Here is a 25,318-nt window from a genome sequence, read left to right on the forward strand (position 1 = left end):
TCTGTACTAAACGATCATTATAAGTAAAATGTTACTTTTTATAAAAGTGTTGCTTACTTTTATAAAAAAATTATAAAAGAGAGAAGTTTAGAAATAATTTATTCTAAACATAATTTTTTTTGTTTTAATAAAGTTTTTTTCTTCGTTATGAATTCTTTTTTTTTTTTTAGTTAATTTTTTTAGAAGTTGTCTCCTGTCAAGTAAAGTTTTTTTTTGCGCTTTTTGAAATGCATCTCAATCTCAAAGCATCTAAAGAGCCGTGGCTATGTTGTCGCAACTAAATATTATATGCGTTGTCAGATATATAGTACAATTGCACCCGCTTCCCAACCAATTCTGATTCTGGAGAGCAATCTAATTTGTCTAACAACTGCCCCATTAATCTTCTTTCCATCTTAAAGCAAGGTTCGACAATCAATAATGTAACGATTTGTGTCACTATTCCTTTTTTACATTTTCAGCAATCACATTTGTGACAATCAAAATTTGCAACAATCAAAATTTTGCGACAGTATTCTGCCACACCCACTGTGCTAGACATTCATTTAACTGAACAGAGCAGTTTAGTGTCGGTAAGTGCGTTGATTCTATCAATTATATAGGTATTCTGCAGTGTTAGTAATTTTTTTTTTTTTCGATCCTTTTATGCACAGATAGGAATAATTAAAAGAAAAAAGACTCTGAATTTAAGCTTTTATCAGTTACACGGTGATCATTTAAGTCAGATTCTTCAAAAGTTGTAAAAAATTTTACAAAACCAATGAATACAAAGTTGTGGTAAAACTAATTTTTAGTCTTTAGTTAATATCAATTAATCTCTTATCTTGAATCTAATAACTTACTTTCTGATAATTAATATGGATTTTGGTTCTTGTTCTATTGCTAATTTGTTAATGGTAATAACTGATTGGTTTTATTGTGCATTAGATAAATGTGGAGAAGTTAAGGCTATTTTTTAATTTCTAAAGCCTTTGATAAAGTTTGGCATTCTGGTCTTTTCCATAAGGTCTCCTCTTACTGTGTGTCAGGTAACATCTTTAAGATTATTGAATCCCTCCTTACCAATTGTAGTATAAATGTTGTTCTTGATGGACAGCACTCTTCTTCATTTCCTGTAACTTTAGGGATTCCTCAAGGTTCTGTATTTGGCCCTATTCTTTTTATGATTAAAATTAATGATCTTGCCAATGATTCTACCATTTATTCTTGTCTTGATAAGAAGCCAACACTCTGATTGATTAGAAGGGCCATTGAGCTTTCTTTTCTCACTTTTGCTATAGCATATAGCTCTTAGTTGCTGGTAAACTTTAACTCTGATAAAACTCAATTTTTTCAGTTAATCCTTATTGCAACAATCTAGATGTTCTTATATTTATAAACAGTAATCTACTCGATGAGTCATCTACCCTTCATTTTCTAGGATTAGCTATCGATTGCAAAATAAGCATCTGCTAAGGTTGCATCTCTTTATCATGCTCACCACTTTTTTAGTCTGGATTCTATTCTCTATCTTTATAAATCTCTAATCCAGAGCAGATCTTCAAATGATGCCCTTTAAATTTTAGACAATGTGCAAAAACACATTGTAAACCAGGCTCGGACAGGAATGATGTGCAAAGAACGCTATTGCTGACCACAAAAATGACTCTTTTTTGACAAATTGATCATGACTGTTCAGATGTTTTGATGATTTAAACATTTTAGAATAGCAATCAAAAAGGAAATGCTGAGTTAAACTCAAACTAGGAGGAAAAATAAAGAAATTCTTTACGAAAAAGAAAATATAAGTACTAAAATAAAACTCGAAGCCAAAATTACTTCTTATTATACTTTTAATTGTGTTTTAAATAAATATCTTAACTTATCTTTTAGAACATTTTGTTAAAGTTATGCAATATGCTTTTATATTACTTTTGATGATTGTTTAATAAATTAACTAATCTTATCTAAATTATTAAAAAGTTTTATAATATTTTTAAATTGTATGAACGTTTATTATTATTATAAAATATAATTTAAATTTTATTATTAAATTTAATTTAAAGTAACTTAAAATATATAATATTAATTTCAAATATTTATCATAATGTTATGAAAAATTTATCATAAAAAATACATTCTGATCATTAATATGGTAAATAAAAAATACATTCTGATCATCAAAATTACTTTCTGATCATCAAAATTACTTTCTGATCATAAATATGGATTTTGATCTTCTCGTTCTACAGCTGATTCGCTAACAGTAATAACCGGTAGGTTTTATTGTGCATTAGATAGAGGTGGAGAGGTTAAGGCTATTGCTCTTGACATTTCTAAAGCTTTTAATAAAGTGTGGCACACTGTGCTTCTTCATAAGTAACATCTTTAAGATTATTAAATCCTTTCTTTCCAATTGTAGTATAAAAGTTGTCCTTTATGGACAGCGTTCTTCATCTCCTGTAACTTCAGGGGTTCCTTAAGATTCATTTCTTGGCCCTATACTCTTTTTAATTTGCATTAACAATCTTCCATATATTCTCACATCTAAGGTGGCATTGTTCGCTGATAACACTACCATTCAGGGTTGGCATTAAAAAACCCACCCAAAAAAACCGAAAAAAACCCAGTTAAAAAAAAACAAAAAAACCCGGGTTTTTTGGGGTTTTTTTAAAATAATATTTTATTTAAAGGATTCTCTTTTCTTGGTTTTTTTCTATGATTTATTTATTTCAGAAATCATTTAAACATAATTATGACTAATTAAAAGGTAATTATCATTGAAAAGAGGATATGGATATGATAAGAATATAGTATTTAATAACAATCAAAATTTTTAAAAGACATGATTTTTTTGAAATATTTCTGAAAAAATAGTTTTAGTATTTTTTACAATATACTTTCAGTGATTTTAGTGGCTTTCATCAACCATATCAAAGTCAGGCCTGTGTTCTATCTTACAAATTACTCAAGAAACTTTTATTCAAGCAATATTATTATTTGTGTAGCATTAAGTATATTTAACTTGCATATTTCGATGCAATGTGTATTTTTCAGAAAAAAATCTTTATAAGAATGCCATTCGGAAATAGAAGGAAGAAAGGATGGGAGTGGAAGGAGGTCAGTGAGATAGAAGGGGACAAAAATAGTTTTCAGTGTGACCATTGTTCAGAGAAGATTAGTGGAAAAATTGAAAGAGTTCGTATTCATTTGGAGAAGTGTAAAGAGAGAAAGAAGGACACTGATGAACAAAAACCAAGACTTGGAAGCTCAATGAGCAATATTAGCCTCTTGTCAAATGAGTCAGATACTTCAATTTCCGAAGGATCTATTATGTCCAGCTCCACACCAGCAAAAAGATTTAAAAGTAGTAACTTAAATAACTTTGTAGTTAGAACATCAAATGATCAGAAAGATGCCATAGACAAGCAAGTTGCCCGGTTTTTTTTCAGTTCTAACATGTCTTTTAATTCAGTTGAAAATTGTAAGTTTCAGAAACTTTGCTCTCTTCTTCGTCCTGGGTATGTCCCACCAAGCCGAAAGAAACTGGGTTGGATATCTATTAAATGAAGTCTATGATGATCTGTCAGCTGGTATAAAGAACGAACTGGAAACCAAAGACACATTGGTAATTTGTCAAGATGGATGGTCTAGTATTCAGAATGACCCAATAATTGCTCACTCATTTTTAGATGGAAAAAAGTGTTATCTGTACAACATAGTTGACTCAGGATCAGAAAAAAAAACTGCAAAATACTGCTTCAAAATCATCAATGAAGCTATAGTTAGCATAAAAAATGATTATAATAAGTTTGTATTTGCTGTCTGCACTGACAATGAAGCTAAGATGAAGAAAATGAAAGAGCTGATCAAACAAGAGTATCCTGATATGTTAACATATGGCTGTAATGCACACTATGAATTTGCTACAGAAAGACATTTGCAATTCTTTTTCAACAATTCTAAAACAGGTTGTGGAAGTTCAGAAATATTTTAGAGATGTGCATATGGCCCATGGTTTGTTAAAGGAAAAAGGTGGATGTATGCCTCAGCTGCCAAATGAAACACAGTGGAACTCTCAAGTTGCCTGCATTGAGACATACCAGAAAAATTATAACTTCTACGTGGAGATCTATGGAGAGAAGATGGAAGATTTTCCAGCCAATATTGGAAGAATAATTGAGAATATAGCCATCAAACGTGAGGCAAGTTGTCTTCTTAGTCAAATGAAAAAATTGGGGATTGCCTTAGACAAGATGCAGAGTGATTCTTGTCATCTCTCTGACACAGTTCATATCTGGTATTCATTGATAAAGGATGAAGAGCTGTCCATATACTATGATGCAATAAAAAAGAGATTTCAAGATGCTGTACAACCCTTTCATATTTTGGCCTATATAACTGACCATCGCTATGTAGATGATTACAAAAGCTTCATTGATAATGATAATGAAAACAGTGCAGAACAATGGTTAGAGGACAGGAACCCTGATTTCTTGGGTTTACTATACAAGTTTAACTTGAAGGACAGGGAGGTGTTCCCCAAGCAAATGTTTTCAGAATCACTGATGGTTATCTCTCCATCAGAATGGTGGAACATCATGAAAGGAAAGGTTACTAGATCTCAAATCAGGGATAAAGAGGTTTCTGCCAATTTCTGCAGCTTTCTAGCTTCTCTACACTCCTGTCCTGCTAGCTCAGCCTCAATTGAGAGATGGTTTTCAACCTTTAGATTTGTCTGGTCGAAGATCAGGAATCGTCTTGGTGCAGATAAGGCAATGAAACTTGTGAAGACATACAAATCATTTCACAATAGCTCAGCAGCTGACAGCAGTTCCTGTAATGATATCGAATCTGATCAATAAGTAGGTAAGTAGTAGGAAAAATCGTTTTTAACTTCAGTATAACCATCTAAATTCTAAAAAAAAAATTCTATTTCTATTATTTAAGTGTAATTTATATTTGTTTTAGTTTATTCTTGATGATCCCAGAGTAAGTGTTTAACTGGAAATCTGTCAAAAACATCTGAAAAGCTGACAAGAATTAAAAATTATTGTAATAATCAAACAAAGGAGAATTTTATTTACAGTTCTTCAATTTATTAAATTTTCCTTGTAAAAGCTCTTTTCAATAAATAAATATAACTATTACCATGTGTTTTAAATTATTATTTTGAAAAAATTAAAGGTTTAAAGATAGTTTGAATGCAAAATAGGTATTATGTCTTTCAATTTCTAAGCAAAAAAAGCTATTTTTAAAAAACCCAAAAAAACCCAATAAAACCCAAAAAAACTCAGTGGGTTGGGTTTTTTTTTTAAAAAAAAAAACGGTTTTTTCCAACCCTGCTACCATTTATTCTTGTCATGACAAGAAGCTAACATTCTCTGATTGCTTGGAGGGGGCATTTGAGCTTGAAAAGGATCTCACTTCTGCTACAGCATGGGGTTCAGAGTGGCTGGTGAACTTTTATTCAGATAAAAGGTTTTTCAGCCAATTGTTAATGCATTACCTTAAATCTTCCTATATTTATGAGCGGCAATTTTCTCGATGAGTCATCTACCCTTCATCTTCTTGTATTAACTCTTACTTCTGATCTTTCTTGGAAACCATTTATCAAATCCATTGCAATATTTGCATCTGCTAAGGTTGCATCACTTTATCGAGCTTGACACTTTCCTACTCCGGACTCTATTCTCTATCTCTATAAATCTGAAATACAGCCTTGTATGGAATACTGTTGCCATATTTGTGGCGGATCTTCTAATGATGCCCTTTCTCTTTTAGACAAGGTGCAAAAACGCATTGTAAATATAGTTGGACCTGGTCTTGCTTCTCTTTCTCTTACTACAAATACTATAATGGGCACTGCTCTAAAGAGCTAGTGTCTCTTGTGCCATCTACTAAAATTTGTTCTTGTGTTACTCGTCATGAAATTAAGTCTCATCCTTTTTCTGTGACTGTTCCTAAATGCTCCAAGAACTCTTATTCGTCTAGTTTTTTTCCTCGAACATCAGTTCTTTAGAATTCGCTTTTTTCATCTTGTTTTCCTGATTCATATAATTTGCAATCTTTTAAATTGTCCGTCAGTCATTATCTTGCTCTACAAACTTCGTCTTATTGGAAGTAAAGATGTTAAAAAAAAAAAAAAATGCCCACATTAAAAATACAAGTAACGTTTTTTTTAAATTTACGTAAAATTTACGTAAAATGTACGTTTATTTCAAACAAATCAATAATTAATTTTTTATTTCATTGAAAATCTTCGCATAAATTTAAAACTTTAGAAAAGAACAACAATCAAAAGTTTTTCCTAACATAACAATTTTTTTTATTGCATTTAAATTTAAAGAAAAAAAGTTATAAGCGTGGTCAGTTACATTGTGCAATTGCACACCATTTCTGTCCAACCTGATTGTGAACATAGTTGGACCTGCTCTTGCAGCTAAATTGCCACATCGTTCTAATGTTGCTTCTCTTTCTCTTTTCTATAAATACTATAACGAGTGCTTTTCTAAAGAGCTAGTGTCTCTTGTGCAATCTACTAAAATTCATTCTTGTGCTACTTGTCATTCAATTAAGTCTCATCCTTTCACTGTGACTGTTCCTATGTGCTCAAAAAATTATTGTTAGTCTAGTTTTTTTTCTCGAACATCAGTTCTTTGGAATTCGCCCCTTTATCTTTTTTTCCTTATTCATTTAGTTTACAATCTTTTATGTCATTAGTTAATCGTTATCTTGGTTTATAAACTTCATCTTTTTTTTTCCAGTAACTTCCAACCCTAATAATGGTTGCTTGTAGCTTGTTAGAAGTGAAGATATTTAAAAGAATGTATATATATATATATATATATATATATATATATATATATATATATATATATATATATATATATATATATATATAAACATATATATATATATATATATATATATATATATATATATATATATATATATATATATATATATATATATATATATATATATATATATCCATCTCCTCTATTTGAATCAATAAAATTTATATACTGATTCAACTCCATTTTTTTCTTTTTTTATACGACTTTAACAGGAAGTCAAAATTTTTAATAAATTTTTTATCGTTGCAAACAAAATAGCGCTTGAATCGAGACTGATATAAAAATAACTTATAATTATACTATCAGAATTAAAATTAAATTTCCAACATTGTTGGAAATTTAATTTTAATTCTGATAGTATAATTTTTATGCAGTTAGAACAAATATTAGCAAATTTGGCGCACCCTACGAAATTATTATTGATAATGGATCGTGTTTTACAGTAAAGTTAGTTCTGTCGAAACTACGTTTGTAAATGAAAGTAACATTGAGCTTTTCGTGACTACTGTTGGTGGCGGGAGTGTTGCGCTAATCAAATCGTAATAAATGTTAATCATTTAGATCGGCTGTTTGTATATAATAATTAATGCTCCCCTTAGGAATTTGTATAAATAGCGAGTTTATTGAAGTCTCGCTCTCTTGGAGTAACCTATCAAACAACAACGGACTCGAGCAACTCTAGCTGTGATCTACAATCTTTGTATTTATTGCATATTTGTATAATAATATTATTTAATATATTAATAAATTGAACTCGTTGTACAATACCACTCTTAAGTACTACAACAATGGACTCTCTTTTTTCTGATAAAACTAGTGACTATGCGCCTATTTTTATCTACTTAACTTAGTGTTAATTCGTTTAATTTTGAATGAAATATAATGTTGTTTGTTATTATAATAAACTCTTACTCATTAAAAACCAATTATTATATTATTTCTCAATATAATCATCACTCACTCAATTCAATTAACTCACTCACTTTAACATGTCAACTAAAAAAACAAAAGTATACAAGAAACACAATATACTTGCCACATTAACTGATATGAAAGAAAATAAAGCATCACTACGAAAAGCTGCATTCAACATGGCGTTCCAGTCTCAATGCTCAAGGATGGTAAAAATAACAACAACGAAGGTTTCCATAACTCAGGTACAACGACGGTACTCTCAAATGAAACAGAAAGATTGATGGTGCATGCATTCCAGTTACTTGGTGACTGGGGTTATGGTTTAACCCGAAATGAAATCCCAGAATTTGTATGTGGCTACCTTAAACGCGAAGATCAATTGCACTTATTCAAAAGCGGCAAACTTGGTAAAGACTGGTTTTATGCCTTTATGAAAAGATGGTCAAAAGAAATTTCGACAAGAAAAGAGGATAACTTAGCATCTAAAAAAGCCGCTTCTTGTATGTCAGAAATATGTGATCGTTATTTTGAATGCGTCGCCAAGCAATATCAACAGACTGGTATAACTTCTGGGTTGGATATTTGAAATTATGACAAAACAGGTTTTTCTTGTGATCAACCGTAGTGTGTCAAAAAGGGACAAGTCGTGCATTTAAACTTACTGGCAACAATGAAAAAATTCATTATACTGTAACCAATTGCTGCAAAGTAGATAGGCATTTTGCACCACTATTTGTGATATACAAAGCCAAAAGAAACTTTCATCCTGACCAAGCAAGAGGTGGGCCAGCTGGCACCAAATATTCAATTTTAAAATCAGGTTGGATGGAGCACTATACGTTTATTGAATGGCTGAAAGAAGTATTTATACCCTAAATTAAGAAAGTTTGTGGTATTTTTATTTTAGCATTAGATAGGCATACAACTTACATAACTTTGGAAGTGGTATTGCTGTGCAAAAGACACAATATAATCTTGATTTGTCTACCAGAGCATTTTTCACATATTCTACAACCATTGGATAGAGGTATCTGTTGTCATATCTAACAAGCTTGAAAAGAAATTCTTACAAAGTATTACAAAGACTCAAAATGTAAGAATTTAGATAAACAAAATTTTCCACCGTTGCTCAAGCTGCTGTACGAGAGTTGTAAATTTTTTACACGCTTGCATGCAATCCCTGGTTTCCAGTACACTGGCTTATTTCCACTTAATAAAAACAACATAAGTCATAAGGTATTAGCAATCACACAAATGTTTAATCCACCTTCATCAACTTTAGCAGTTTCTGCAGTACCTACACCATCTTGCTCAGACACAGCTTCATCATCTTCAACAGCTGTTGCAGCACCTACTCCAACTACACACAGATTACCATCTTACTCAACTACACCAGCTTCAAGTTTTGATAAGTATCAAGCATGTGTTGAGCGTTGCAAAAACAGTATCGAGATAGAGTTGAAGCAGTTTTTTCAAGCCAGAAATCAATGGCATGTTGAGAAACCTAAGCAGTGCAACATTTCAAAACTTGGCAAAACATTTCAACAATGTATTACTGAAGAAATTGTGATCGAGTTCCTCAAACAAAAAGGTAAAGAAAAAGCAACAAAAGAGGCTGTGAACGTTGCTAAACTTAACAAAAAGCGTAGACTCTCTATGCCAAGTACTCAAATGCCTGAGCATAACAATGTTGAGCAACCTCAGCAAAACAATATTAAAGAGCAAGTACCAGCAGCGAAACAATTAAAAGTTGCAAAATGTAAAAAAGTGTGGAGCACAGTTACAGTTTTGCAGTGTGAGAATTGCAGTGTGAGAACAGTTGTATAAAGAAACATATTTAGCAAAGAAATATAGTTGGAACTTAATTTTTTTGTTGAAAAAAATGTTAAATCTTTAATATAGTTTCTTTAATATAAGTTGTGCTAAAAAAAAAATAATAAAAAAAAAAGTTAAAATTTAAAAAAATCAATGTTTTCTCAAGTGTGCGGTTTTATGTTGCCTAAAACTGCACAATTTTTTTTCTTTACATTTTTCTACAATTATTTGTTATTTTAACATATGTTTATATTATTTTATGTAGTTTTTTATAACCTATCTAATAAAAAATAAAAAAAATGAAAAAAAGAATAAGAAAAGTTATTTAATTTTTATTTATAAGACTGGGTTTTACTCTACATATTTTAATATTAGATTTGTTTTTAATATTCAAATAAACTAATTTCTTTCATTTCTAGACATTTATCCACATGTTTAATTAATTATAATAAATTAAAATATATTAAAATTTTTAAATTATGACTTAAATTATGTAAAAGTTTATTTTAGATTTCTAAGTACGATTTATTAAAATATATACATTGTTGCGCTTTCACTTGCTTTATGAAATAAAGTTTCTTGTACATTTAGTACAAATTTTTGATTCTTAATTTTCAAAATCTTGAATCTTGAACACATGGCGATAATAAAAGATAAAATTTAACATATTTTAAAAATAATTTTTTTTTTATTGTTATTATTTTAGTTTTTATTATTAAATAAATTTTTTCAATGATTTTTTTTTACTTTTAAAGATTATCTTTATTCTTGTGCTTTAAAGATGATTAAAGTTTTTTTTTTATAACTGTTTTTTTTTTTAGTTTTTTTATGTTTTGTTAATTTCATATAGAAATTTTTTTTTTGTTAACAATCAACAAAAAATTTGTTACTAAATATTTCGATAAAAAAGTTAGTATTAAGTTTTCTTTGTTTTTAATTTTATCTGAATTTATTTCATTTGTAAACAGCACCTATAACTAACATAATTGTTATTCAAACTTTTGTAACAAACTTTTTAAATGTTTAAGTGATTTTAATAACATTAATTACTTCTTTTACCACCTTAATAATATCTTTAGACTAATTTGAATATTAAAAAATAATAAAAAGTCGTTTTCACTTTAGATGTACATAAAATTACTCTTGTTTTTGGGGCTCTACGCTGAATTAAAGTTAGACATGGTGTCTTGATAAAAATACTCATCTTGGGCAGGCATTAACTACATCTACCTAAAATTTCCCTGCCTAAGGGCTCTTGGTTAAGTAAAGGTTAGAGATGGTGTCTCAATAAAAATCCTAAACTCCGGCAGATCTTAAGTGCACCCAGCTACTGTCTTGTAAAAGGCCTTGAATCTTCTTGACTCATATATTTTTGCTATTGTCTCCTTGATAGTGGCTATTTTACTCTTCCTGTTATCTCTTAATGAGGGTAAAGCTCTAAAATTCAGTTTAACGGATCTGAGGCCCGCTGTTAGTAAAGTTTCCTAAACCCTGTGGTAGCTCTCAGAGAAGCTGATTCCATTCGCAGCTGTAATATATCAGAGTATTAAGAGTGCTTCAATGTAACCTCCTGTATCCCGGTAGGCATGGAAGTTTTTATATCTTTTCGTAGGTTGCAAGTCAAGCTTCATTCTATTCCATGGTTTCACCTTCTTTTGCAGTTGCTATATCTAATCTTAATGGTTTTTTTGCATCTTTTCTTAAACTCTCTTGAGAACCAACTCCTGCTTATTATTACAATAGATCAATGTAAAAATGGCGCTGTCTGATAATTAGCTCCATTATTCCCAGTATACTAAATCTCATATCTTATCTTAGAAGTTATGGTCTAGAGACTTTAGGAAAATTTTCAGTCATTAACAAAGGTAGGTCTAATATTCTGTGTCTCATTTATAGAATTAATCTTATTAACTCTCAATAGGGAAAGGCTGAACTATTTGTTAATAACTTATCTTCTAATTTGACTTTTGAATCTTATGGTTATGCTCTTCCTACAGTTCCAGTTAAACAGGTTAAATAATTGCAAGATTTTCAAATCACGCCAGCTTCCCCTGCTAAAGTCATATTTCAATTGAACTCTTCTACAGCTTGTGGTTCAGACTGCATTTATGTCATAGTCTTACAAAGGTGTTCTCTAGAACTCTCTTCAGTTTTATCTAAACTATTTAATAAGTGCTTGACTGAATCTTGTATTCCTGCTTGCTAGAAAATTGCATCTGTCATTCTAATTTTTAAAAATTCTGGGAATATTCTGACCTCTATAACTATGGTTTGATCAGTCTTCTATCTATTATTATCATGGTCTTTGAGCCTTTGATCGACAAATTTTTAACATCCCATCTTGTGTCAAATAACTTACTGTCAGACAATCAATACAGTTTTTGATTGTCTCATTCTACGGCTGACTTGCTAACTGCAGTGACTGAAAGATTATAGTACATTAAATGGAGGCAGCAAGGCAAAGGATATTACTCTTGACATATCTAAAGCTTTAAATAAAGTTTTACATGCTGGTCTTCTCCATAAGCTTGATTTATATGGTGTATCTGGGAAAGTTTTTAAGATCATTTTTTGTCATATTTTCTCCATAAGCTTGCTTTATATGGTGAAAGTTTATCTAGGAAAGTTTTTAAGAAAATTACTTGTCTTTATTAAAAAGAAATGTGTCATGATTGGGAAGTCTTCTCTTTTCGATCACTTAGAACAGGCAGCCAATTTTGAATATGATCTCACAGATTAACAGATTGGGCTTGCATTGGCTTGTCAATTCTAACTCCAACAAAACTCTGATATTTACTGAGAAAAATCACAATACTGTCAACATTCCTATATTGATGAATGGCAACACTCTCACTGAGTCCTTTTTACATTTAAATTTACCATAAATTCAGTCGATTACTGTTAAGGTTGTTTCTCCTTATCGTGCTCGCCATTTTCTTACTTCTGATTTTATATATAAATCTCTTATATGCCCCTCTATGGAATGCTGTAGTCATATTTGAGCTGGTTCTTCTAATGATGGTCTTTCTCTTCTAGACAACAGTAGTTTCATATTTATATATATGTATATATATATATATATATATATATATATATATATATATATATATATATATATATATATATATATATATATATATATATATGTATACACACACATATATATTTACACATATATATTTACTATTTTGTAACATCAAGATATATCAATATTTTAAAGATTACCTTTAAAAATTTTCATTAAGAATAAAAAAATGTGGAAAAAAGCATTGTTAAAATCATTTTTTGTAGAACTTTAAAGTTAATGTAGTTTTTTTATTACATAAAATTAGCACATCTTATTGAAAATATAGTTCAAAATTAATATATCATAACACAGGTCAACAAAAAATTTTTTTTTTCTGGTGCCGAGCAAACAATTTGTTTTTTGTATAGCATTTCTCATTTTGATTTCAAATATGTAACTCTTTTTTTACCATCATGTCAAGTTGTAAAGATATTTAGGTTCAAATCTTAAGTATTTAGGGTAAAGTCCCTAATATTGTCGAAAAAAAAGTTATTCAAAAGTATGTCAACCTGGGTCTCAAAAGAAGCGTATTTTCATAGAGATTTTAGAAAACATAAATATTTTTCCTTAAAATTTATTGACAAAAAAATTATGTGAAAAAATGCTAAAGACTCTTAAAAAAATTTCAACAGAATGTCATTCAGCAAAAATACACGAAATACTTATTTTTATTACAAATGAATAACATTTTTAAAATCTCTATGAAAATACGCTTCTTTTGAGACCCAGGTTGACATACTTTTGAATAACTTTTTTTTCGACAATATTAGGGACTTTACCCTAAATACTTCAGATTTGAACCTAAATATCTTTACAACTTGACGTGATGGTTGCATATTTGAAAGAGTTGCATATTTGAAATCAAAATGAGAAATGCTATACAAAAAACAAATTGTTTGCTTAACAACAGAAAAAAAAAATTTTTTTGTTGACCTGTGTAATTTATCAATTACGAACTATGAAAATAGCTCTCTACTTAAGGTTAGAACACTATTTATTGTGACACAACATTTCTTCTGCCCACATAGTTTATCATTTATAAGGAAAGTTTAAAAAACAAGTTTAAAAAATCTATAAATGACTAACATTTATTTAACAAATGGGAATATTGCATTGCAACTGATGTAACTTAACTGAATGAAAATTCAAATTTGTTTTTATTTGAAACAAAATTCATTTGTTGCAAGGAGACTAGTTGAAGAGTAAGAATTTTTTTTATTTAGCCCAAAAAAAGAATATTTAGTTTTTAGATAAGCTTGACTACTATAACATATTTGACTTTTGGTTAGAAAAGTTAGCATGCTGGTCTACTTCATAAGGAGCCTGACTATTTGTTATCATTTATGTTAAGTCTTTATAATAAAGGTCCCAATAGCTGGTGAGTATTAACTCAAATAAAACTCTTTTTTTGCAATCACATTTATCCTGAGACTCCTATCTTTATAAATTGCAACTTTTAAGTATTTGTTACTGTTATTTTTTATTTATATATAGTTCAAACATCGTTGCAACATTTGGTGCATCTTTTGGTTTTACATTAATTATGTCTCAATTTTTTGAAGTTGGTGACTATCTTTTTGTTGAAGACTTAACATTTGCTTTTATTACAAAAACTGCAAGTAACTATGGAATGAATGTAATACCAGGTATTAAATAGTTCAAATAACTATGGAATAAATATTATTAATTAGCATTAACAATTTTAATGAATAAAATAATTTTAGTATATGCATATATATATATATATATATATATATATATATATATATATATATATATATATATATATATATATATATATATATATATATATATATATATATATATATATATATATATACACAAAATATATATATATAAATATTATTATAATACATATATTATTTTTATTATATTATATATATATATATATATATATATATATATATATATATATATATATATATGTATATTTAATTTTTTTAATTAGCCCTTTTAAGTATTTAAAATAAATTATTTAAATCCAAAAATCTTTTATTATTTTTATTTTGATTATTTAAAATGAGCAGCACTAAAGTTGCGAAAATATATCATAGTAAATAGCAAAAGTAGCACTAAATTTTTATTACTTTATTTTTTAGATACAAAAATATATTGTATTATGAAAAATAATTTTATTATATTATAAAGCTAAAAAACATTTTTTTTGTTTCCAGTTTTATTAGAGCATGTACGCAAAATAATTGTAAAATAATTTCAAAAAAAATAAGTACTCTTCAAATCTTATTTTTAACTTAAAAATAATGATATACTTTATAATTACTCTCAATTCTGTTATGCTTTATAACTACTCAATTCTGGGTAGTTAAGAAGACTTGCGATTTTAGAAGCATTGTTCACAACTTTATTTATACTATCCCATAAGCCAGTTTACTATAATGATTTTGAAGTTAAATCAAGCCAAAACACAGATTTGTTATCATGTGATTTAATGTTATATTAAAGTTGTATACACTCTTTAACATATATTTGATCAGAAAGTGTGGAAATATAAGGTCCAGATATTTTGTCACACTTGCAAATAGCTTACCAAATCAAAGCTTTATCTTGCAAACTTTTCATGTTTTGTGTATTCTCATCTATTTTTCTATATTTGGCAATAATAAAACTCAGAGAAACTCAGAGTTTCCTAATGATAATACTCTATATAAGTGTCATTGTTTTTTATAATAAATTATATAATAAAGACCCTTGAACATTTAGCAAGTCCCTAATATTATTAAAAAACTTATGCATGAAAGTTTGAAAAATGATAGCTATATTATATAAAAATTAGTATATTAGATTTTATTGCATAAAAATAACACTTATTAACTAAAAATGAAAAAAGAGTGTATTTTTACCCATGGCCTACTTAAATACACGGCCTTCTATTCTGCTTAAATCGAAAAAAAATAGAAGGCCAGTTAAAAAAACGTATATTCCATTATATGGACAAACTTTCTCAAAATACTTTGAATATTGCGCTATAAATGTTAAGTAAGTATATCTGGAACAGGATAAAAGTTTTTGCGTTAGATTAATTGACATCTACTAAACTTCAACAACTTTGTATTGTTATTTGTGGATACTTTTTAATTATTAATAATAATAATGGTTAATAAATGCTGTGTTGTCGGTTGTACCTCAAATTATAATGGTGGTGAAGTAATACCAGTCTTTGGTTTTCCAAAAGATGATGACTTGAGAAAGTTATGGATTAGATTTGTAAATAGAAATTGTTGGACTGTCTCTAAATCATCATTTCATCTAAAACATTTTGATGAAAGTTTAGTACACAAAAAAGCATCAGAAAAACGATTTCGTTTGTTGTATAATTTGAAGCCTGTTCCTACAATATACCCGGCCAGTATTGCAACAGCTTCACTTCCAGCTATGTTTATACCAAGAAAATCACCAACTAAAAGAATTTTTCAAGAAGATGAATATCAGAAGTTTTTGTCAAATGATATTATTGAAGATCTTAATTCTCTTACAGTTGCTGATTCACCAATAGGATATTCATTTTCCAAATTCGATGATTGTGTCGTGTTCCATAAAATTATTCAAAATGAACTACATATACCTGAAATTGCTGAATGTATTCGTATTGACAAAAATCTTCATGTCAAACTTTTTTATAAAAATCTTCCAGTTTCTTTGCCACCTTGGCTCAGAGTAACCCATCAATGTATGTTAAAGAGAAGGAGTATGCTGGAAAACTTCAATTCACATTTTAGTATCGAAAAAGAAAAGTTGTCTTCCATTCTTGAAGAACTTAAAAGTCACCAAATAAAAAAAAATCAAATTTATTCTTCAAATATGCTTCAGTTTGCCTTGATGTTGCGTTACACATCATTGCAAACTTATCATTTACTGCTGAAGGAATTCCCTCTTCCATCTATATCACTGTTAGGCAAGCTCAAAGCAGGTGAAATTGATTCTATGAAAGTTTTGAAATTGTTACATGAAAATGGGAGCTTATCAAATGATCTAATAATAATTTTTGATGAAATGTATTTGCAAAAATGTGCAGAATATTCTGGTGGAGATGTAATTGGGATTAGTGAAGAAAATGAATGTTATAGAAGCATTGTTTCTTTCATGGTAGTTGGTATAAAAGAAAATACCTCTTGTGTCATCAAAGCAATTCCAATTATAAAATTAAACAGTGATTGGTTGAAAACTGAAATTCTCAGCTTGATTCAATCTTTAATAAAATATAGCTTTAATGTTCGAGGTGTTGTTTGTGACAATCATGCTTCAAATGTTTCCTCTTTTACAAAATTGCTTGATGCACATGGTAAAAAACCAGATGATTTGTTTATTAATGTACAATCACAAAAAATTTACCTATTCTTTGACACAGTGCATCTGATTAAAAACATTCGAAATAACTTACTAAATAAAAAAAGGTTTATTTTTCCAGAATTTCATTTTTCAGCTTTTAAAGATGAAATTCACGTTCAACCAGGAGAAATATCGTGGAAAATATTTCATGATTTATTAGAAAAGGACAGTCTGTTGGATGCAAGTTTGAAAAAAGCACCAAAAATAAATAGCAAAGTTGTCCATCCTGGAAACTACAAGCAAAATGTCACTGTTGCTTTAGGTATCTTCGATGAAACTACAGCAGCAGCAATAAAATCATATTTTCCCAACCGTTTAGATATTGCATCTTTCCTAACTCTTTTTAATAAATGGTGGACAATTACAAATTCAAAAAATCAGTTTTCTAATAACTGTCTTGGAAATGCTGCTATTATTAATGATAAAAAACCTGAGTTTTTTCGAGCTTTCGCTGAATGGTTAAATAAATGGAAAAACACCAAAATCCCAAATTTTGAGAAATATACATTATCTTCTCAAACATCATCACCACTACAAAGAACTTTATTATGTCAAGCTTCTTTAATAGAAGATCTATTGGAAGATAATTATAAATTTATATTGACTGCTCGTTTTCAAAGTGATCCGTTAGAAAGAAGATTTGGACAATACCGCCAAATGAGCGGTGGCAGGTTTCTTGTCAGTTTGAAAGATGTTATCTATAGTGAGAAGATAATCCAAATAAAAAGTTTAATAAAAGAAGGAATTAAAATATTTGAAAATGATATTAATGATGTTCAAGATACACAACATGCTAGATCCTTGATGGATCAGATCAAAGAGAGAGATTATGATTGTGTGATTTTATCAGATGATTCGCGTGAAGTTGCTACTTATATTGCTGGTTTTATTGCTAAAAAACTGATTAAGAAGTTTAAAATGTGTTGCAAGTTGCTTTGTAGTCAACCATGTCAACAGGAGTCGAATGACTATAGTTATTTAAATAAATTGTCCAGAGGTGGGCTAACAACTCCATCACTAGCCCTTTTAGAATATGTCTGTGATAGTTTTGCTATGTTAGATCACGTATTTGATGTTATTTATCGATCTCAAATGCAACACCGTAAAGCAGCAAAGTTAGTTCTTGGCAGTAGAGAAAGTTACCAACCATTTTTATGTTCAAATCACCAAAATTGTGGAAAGGAAATTATACACACTGTTATTTCAAATATTTATTTTAATAACATCAGAAAGAGAGTCAGTGATTCTATTGTTGCAGATAACATTGTTGCTATTAAAAAAAGACAGAGAAAAAAATAAGAATCTTTTGTTTCACATTTTTAAACAGTTTGTGTAAAAAAATTTTAAATACTTTTAAAGCTTACTTTCGAGAATTTGTGTATTCTTATTTCTTGTACAGTCCTTGAATATCTTAAAAATTCTACTGACAAATATAACCCATGTCTTTCTATAATCATTTAAGTAATATATAATTATGAAGGTTAATAAATGTTGTGTTGTTTTCAATAAAAATATTTATTAATCATGATTACTATTTATTACTGAAAAGAAACCTAAAAAAAAGCCTAAAATTTTAGAAAGTTTAGTGAAGTATAGTATATACTTCAATTAAGTCAACGCAAATTTTTTTATCCTGTGCCAGAATTTCTTACTTGAAATTTATAGCTCAATAATTAAAATATTTTGAGAAAGATTGTCCATCCGACAAAAGATGCGTTTTTTTAACTGGCCTTCTATTTTTTTCCGGTTTAAGCAGAATAGAAGGCCGTGTATTTAAGTAGGCCATGTTTTTACCATATTTTATAATTTTATAATAAATAATAATAATAAATTTTAAGTAAAATTGTTATTGTTAAATGTTATTGTTACAACTTTCTTACCCTTTTTTTTATTGAATTTCTGAGCAGTTTAAAACTTTTTAATTTAAAAATAAAAAAAGACCATGCAAATTTCAAACTTAACAGCAAAACTAAAAAAAAATCTTTTTGCTTGTTCCCTTAATGAGAGGCTAGGATTAATTTTGTTTTTAAGCTTCTTTGGATTTTATTACCTTTTTAAATGATCGTGATTTATTTGGCATAAATTTAGCATATTTAATTTTACACTTCAAAAATGTTTGTCATTAAAGAAAATATTTTTATTATTAGAATATCATTATTTTTTTCCAACTCAATAAGAGCTGATTTTTTAAGTACCAGTTTTTAAGTTGAATGTCTTTGTGTTGCAGTAAATGGAAACATAGTTACAGTATTATTTTCATTCAGAAAATAGTGTTAGATCTTATATTTTTTCAGATAAGATTATCTTTCTACCTATATTTAATGTCATTAGTTTCTGATTTTCACCATATATATATATATATATATATATATATATATATATATATATATATATATATATATATATATATATATATATATATATATATATATATATATATATATATATATATATATATATTTATTTTTTTTTATTTTTTTTTATTTTTAAACATCTTCGCTTCCAACAAGGCTGCAAGCAGCCACTAATTAAAGTTAGAAGTTACTGAAAGAGAAAAGATGAAAATTGCAGAGCAAGATAACGATTGACAGACGACTTAAAAGATTGCAAATTATATGAGTCAGGAAAGCAAGATGAAGGAAGCGAATTCCAAAGAGCTGATGTTCGAGGAAAAAAACTAGACGAATAAGCGTTTTTGGAACACTTAGGAACAGTCACAGAAAAAGGATGACACTTAATTGAATGACGAGTAACACAAGAATGAATTTTAGTAGATGGCACAAGAGAAGCTAGCTCTTTAGAGCAGTGCCCATTATAGTATTTGTAGAAAAGAGAAAGAGAAGCAATACTACGACGATGTGATAATGGTTGGAGGTTGGCTGCAAGAGCAGGTCCAACTATGTCACAACGCGTTTTTGCACCTTGTCTAAAAGAGAAAGGGCATCATTAGAAGATCCGCCCCAGATATGGCAACAGTATTACATACAAGGCCGGATTTGAGATTTATAGAGATAGAGAATAGAATCCGAAGTAAGAAAATGACGAGCTTGATAAAGAGATGCAACCTTAGCAGATGCTAATTTTGCAACCGATTTGATATATGGTTTCCAAGAAAGATTGGAAGTAAGAGTTAATCCTAGAAGATGAAGAGTAGGTGACTCATCGAGTACATCACCGTTCATAAATATAGGAAGATCTAAATTATTGCAATAACGATTGGCTGAAAAAAATTGAGTTTTATCTGAATTAAAGTTCACCAGCCACTGTGAGCCCCATTCTGTAGCAGAAGTGAGATCCTTTTCAAGCTCAAATGCCCCTCCAGGCAATCAGAGGGTGTTGGTTTCTTATCACGACAAGAATAAATGGTAGTATCATCAGCAAACAATGCCACCTTAGATCTGAGAATATCTGGAAGATCGTTAATTGCCAAGGAATAACTTGTATTCAGGTAACTGTACTCCCCAACGACATGCCAACGCACTCGAATCGGATCCTGAAGATGATCCTGGATCTGAGGTCTGGGATAAAGTATATATAAAATCACGGTGCTTATTTTCATGATACGGACGCCAGATGCAGTGTATTAGACGAAACTATTCAAAAATATCAAAACTCAAATGAACAAACTACTACCCTACTATGGTGTTTTAAAAACGGCTAATGGAACGCCACTCCATATTTTTAGAAGAACCTTTGCTTCATCGATATTGGAGGGAAAATATTTGCACATGAAATGTTAATTGTTTTGCTAAAAACGTAACCAACCTAGTGATTTAGGGATATGACTTTATAAGTTGATTTAGCGTCGATTTAGACTGTGGAAACCACATGATTAAATTTGAGAAAAAGCCTCAATTTCCCCATAATTTTGCAACCAATTGACGATAAATTTGCCATAAGAGAAATTATTAATGATACGACAATTGGCCATAAAACGCAAGATAAGGAAACCGATGACAAGAGGACGGCTGTTCTAGAAACTTCAATGAGAGATAGCTCTAGTAACCACCACATCGAGAATGATAAGCCTAGTAGTAAGCGAATTCAACAAAAAGACCGAGCTCATCAGTCCGATAATCTTTGCCCATCAGGTGGAGTTATACCGTCTCTCCATACCAAGTGACTGTTCTCAACATTCTCAAGATCAGGTAAGCAAGTCCAGGAAAAGTACATCAGTTTAATCTTACTGGCATAGGTAAAACGTTTCCTCAAGACACACCAAAGAAGACGACCGTAGAGTTTGCCACTACGGTATGTGTAAAAGAGAAAATGAAAGCTGCACTCAATTGTGAAACCATTCTTACCATAGCCTCAGAAACAAAGGCGACTGTCGCTTCATACCAGAGACAAATATTTTTGAAGAACAAAATGTCCATGTCTTTCCTACCATAAACCATGGTGAGACTAGCCAAGTTAAGTTCCATATTATTAACCCATCGCGGAATTATTTGACTATTAAGAAAGATCAAGTGGTTGGAGTAATTGTCTCGCTACCCTCCAAAGTTTCTGATAAATACGGTGCTCGATCACCCACAGGATTGATGAGTTTATTAGAAGCAAAAACTAATGACACCACGTTAAACCCCGAAGAACCTCTTCAACTATGGACCTTACTTACCAACAATAAAGACGTTTTAGGTCAAAGTTTTCACGAAATTAGACAAACTGATGTGGTACACCACTTCATTGACACTGGCGATGCTCAGCCGATTTGATAAAGTCCTTACCACCTTGCCGAGCCACAAAGAAAAGCACTAGACAAACACATCGAGGATATGATAACAAATAATGTTATAGAACCAAGTGTTAGCCCCTGGTCCAGCCCAGTAGTCATGGCGCCCAAGAAGGATGGTTCCTACCCCATATGTATAGATTACCGAAAATTAAATAACGTCACTAAGAAAGATACTTACCCACTCCCTCGGATAGACGAATACATGTTGTATGTATATATGGTGGGAAGTATACGTCTTTATTGTTGGTAAGTAAGGTCAAACATTGCGCTATCATTAAATAATTTACTAACGAAAGATACCGAATTCAAATGGGAAATCAACCGACAAAATAGTTTTAAACAACTAAAACATACCCTTATCACGTCGCCAATTTTAGCTTACCCAGACTTAGTGAAATCTTTTACTATATACTCCGATGTAAGTGGCGAAGCGTTAGGATATATCTTATCGCAATATGAAGGAGACGTTGAAAGAGTTATTCTTTATGGGAGACGAAAATTTACAAGTACAGAAAGTAAACATTCCACAACAGAGCGCGAAGCGTTAACAGTTGTAGTCGCAGTACAAAAATTTAGACCATATGTCTATGGAAAAAGTTTTAAAATTGTAACGGACCACCATCAACTGAAATGGTTAATTTCTATTAGAGATCCAACTGGTCAAGTTGCAAGACAGAGCCTTATGCTACAAAGTTATAATTTCGAAATAGGATATCGATCGGGGAAAATGCATGGTAACGCGGAGAGACTTTCCAGGCGAAGTTACGACGCAGTCGCAACACTGACAATACCAGGGAGACCCACTGACCAAGTTGTCAAAGAACAGCGTAACGACCCCTACTACGCTGACCTTTTATCATATCTAGTCAAGAAAGAACTGCCAGATGATTTAAAAGAGACAAAAAAAAAGTCTTAGCATCGGAAATTAATTATCACCTAGATGAGAATGGTTTACTATTCCATCATGAAGCAAAGTCTTCAAAGAACTTCTCCAATGTAGTTGTACCACAGTCGTTAAGATCCGAATCAATAACTTGGCTCACGCCGAACCATGCGGAGGTCACTTAGAAGTGACGAAAACCTATGGAAAGATCAGAACCAACTAATTTTGGGTGGGTATTTACAACGACATACAAACTTGGGTGAAATCATCATACCATTTGTGCGCAACAAAAACAGAATCCGGCACCTAGCAAAGCACCCTTACTACCAATCCCCGTTAAAGAACCATAGGATATCATTGCAGCTAATTGTCTGGTTCCCACCATCATTAAGAGACAAAAACAACTACATAGCCATTTTCGGCTGCTTGTTTACCAAGTGTGTGGAAGCTTTTAAAGTGCCAACTATCGCAGAATTACAGTGACAATCGCAGAATTACAGTGGCGAGCAAAATATAAGGTGGAAGCTTTTGAAGTGTCAACTATCGCAGAATTACCGCAACAATCGCAGAACTACAGTGGCGAGCAAAATAATAGGTGCGAACCAAAAAATTAACAAATACGAGAATATCTTTGAAACAAATAAAATAAAAACTTGAATTTTTATTAGAACTTTTATTTTATTACATAAATAAACAGAAATTAATAAAAATTAAGTTATTAAATATATATATCTTTTAATTAAAAAAAAATAAATTCCACACCGGGCAAAATAATAGGTGTAAAATAAAAAATGAATATGGAAGTCAATAGGGTTGCAAATTATTAATATTTTGTTGCATACCCTTTATTTTGTTGCATACCCTTTAATTTGAAATTTCACGGCTGATGATTGCCTTCAGGCATGAAACTTTAAGTCCCGCTATTTAGTTGTATTTATTCATTTAATTACATAAAGTATAAATTGCTCTATTATTTTATTTTATAATATTGAGCACTGTCATACGAACAAGAGTATTTGTATTTTACACCGCAATACTAACCTCACTTATATATATATATATATATATATATATATATATATATATATATATATATATATATATATATATATATATATATATATATATATATATATATATATATATGTATATATATATATATATATATATATATATATATATATATATATATATATATTATAATATGTATGTATATATAATATGTATGTATATATATGCGTGTATATATATAAAATATAAAATAATAGTTAATAATTTATTTCAACTTTTTAGATTAAAAATTTCTAATTTTGGATAAATTTAAAATTTAATTTGACAGTGTAAAATTTGTAAAACTGTGGCTATGTAACAGATGTAGTAAATATGACAATTTTCTTGGCAGTCCAATTTTGGAAGAAATGGTTAAAATCTTTTTGGAAACAGTAACCAATATAAGCTTATACCCAAATATAAGCTTATACCCAAATGTAAGCTTGTACCCTGACAATTCTTGCAGTCAATTCAAAAACGAGTTTATTATGTATTTAAACACCCAACTGAAACTTGAACTTTCGATAAATTTGTTTAGAATAGTACTTCTTAGCAGAAAAACATGGAAAAGAAGCGTTAGGCATACATTTTATGTATGCATTCAGTAGTTTTATGTTAAGCGGAAATTTTTTTATTTGGAATATCTAAATTATCGTTTATGTGGCATTTGTTTAGAAAGTATTAGGTTGTAAAAGCATATATCTTCAACTGTAAATTTTTTAAAGAAACAAGTTATTTTATAAAATTTAAATTAGGAATTTAAATTGAATATGAAATAAAATAGTAAAACGTTGAATGTAAAATTTAGTTTCAGAGGAACATAAAATAGTTTTGCAATTTTTATTAAAGAAAATTTTTTCTTATCATTTGCTAATTCATTGTGTAACATGTAATTCTCTCCACCATAGATTATCATAGATTAAAATATACAAAAGCAAATTAAAAACCTTTTTTTTTTTAAATATAAAAAAGGAGAGGTTTTTTTGTTTAAGAGAATTCTTTTCATAAATGTATTTAAAAATTTTTGTGTCTTATTAATTCAATATCATGTAAAGTTCTTACTTTTGACGTAATACATTTATGAACATAATGGGTAATTATCAAATCAATGTAGAAATTGTTTATAATCTTTATTAAAAATACTACTTTCAATATATACAAATTAAAATAAATAAATAAATTGTAATAAACAAACAAAAGGTTATGTAAGGTATAAGATTGTTTAAAGAAATAATTTATAAGAAAATATGTTTTTTTTTTAAAATACAAAATAGAATTTTATTTATAGAATCTAACAGGTTTTATCAATAAATTTTATATTTGTTTAAATGATTTTTAATGCGGTTTAAGATTAAATTTAATTTCAACGCAGTATTACAATACATTAACAGCAAAGGGTTCTGAATTATTTGTAAATTGTTTTTTTATATTTGTCAATACTTTTTTTGTTGTAAAAATAGCACCATGTCCTGCTGTCGTATAGGATACACTTTTTTAGGCGAAGGCTATTAGAAGCCAACTCCGACTTAAAACACCCCCTGCCTTGGGGCTCTTGGTTAAGTAAAGGCTAAAGATGGTGTCATGATAAAAATACTCTTCTTGGGCAGATGTTAAACGCATCCGGCTACTGTCTTGTAGAAGGCATT

At 29.5% G+C, this 25,318-nt stretch overlaps 2 protein-coding genes across 3 annotated transcripts in view; both read left to right on the forward strand.

Annotated features, from left to right (window-relative positions):
* LOC100211475 (2-aminoadipate transaminase) overlaps nt 1–25,318 on the forward strand; it is an 81,395-nt gene that overhangs the window by 4,362 nt on the left and 51,715 nt on the right. For both annotated transcript variants that reach the window (XM_065818488.1, XM_065818489.1), the window contains exon 3: nt 14,131–14,282. In XM_065818488.1, the coding sequence (XP_065674560.1) occupies nt 14,131–14,282 (152 nt within the window). The remainder of the gene's footprint in view (nt 1–14,130; nt 14,283–25,318) is intronic.
* Nucleotides 1,148–6,009, forward strand: LOC136090787 (uncharacterized). The gene is made up of 3 exons (XM_065817732.1): nt 1,148–1,990; nt 2,260–4,848; nt 4,951–6,009. The coding sequence occupies exon 2, from the start codon at nt 3,879–3,881 to the stop codon at nt 4,842–4,844; it is 966 nt and encodes a 321-aa protein (XP_065673804.1). The 5' UTR covers nt 1,148–1,990; nt 2,260–3,878; the 3' UTR covers nt 4,845–4,848; nt 4,951–6,009.

Source organism: Hydra vulgaris, chromosome 14 (assembly GCF_038396675.1).
Source record: "Hydra vulgaris chromosome 14, alternate assembly HydraT2T_AEP".
Lineage (NCBI taxonomy): Eukaryota > Metazoa > Cnidaria > Hydrozoa > Anthoathecata > Hydridae > Hydra > Hydra vulgaris.

Bases quoted from the DNA above. Each gene is read 5' to 3' on its own strand.
- LOC136090787 (XM_065817732.1), top strand. From the start codon at position 3,879: ATGGCTGTAATGCACACTATGAATTTGCTACAGAAAGACATTTGCAAT.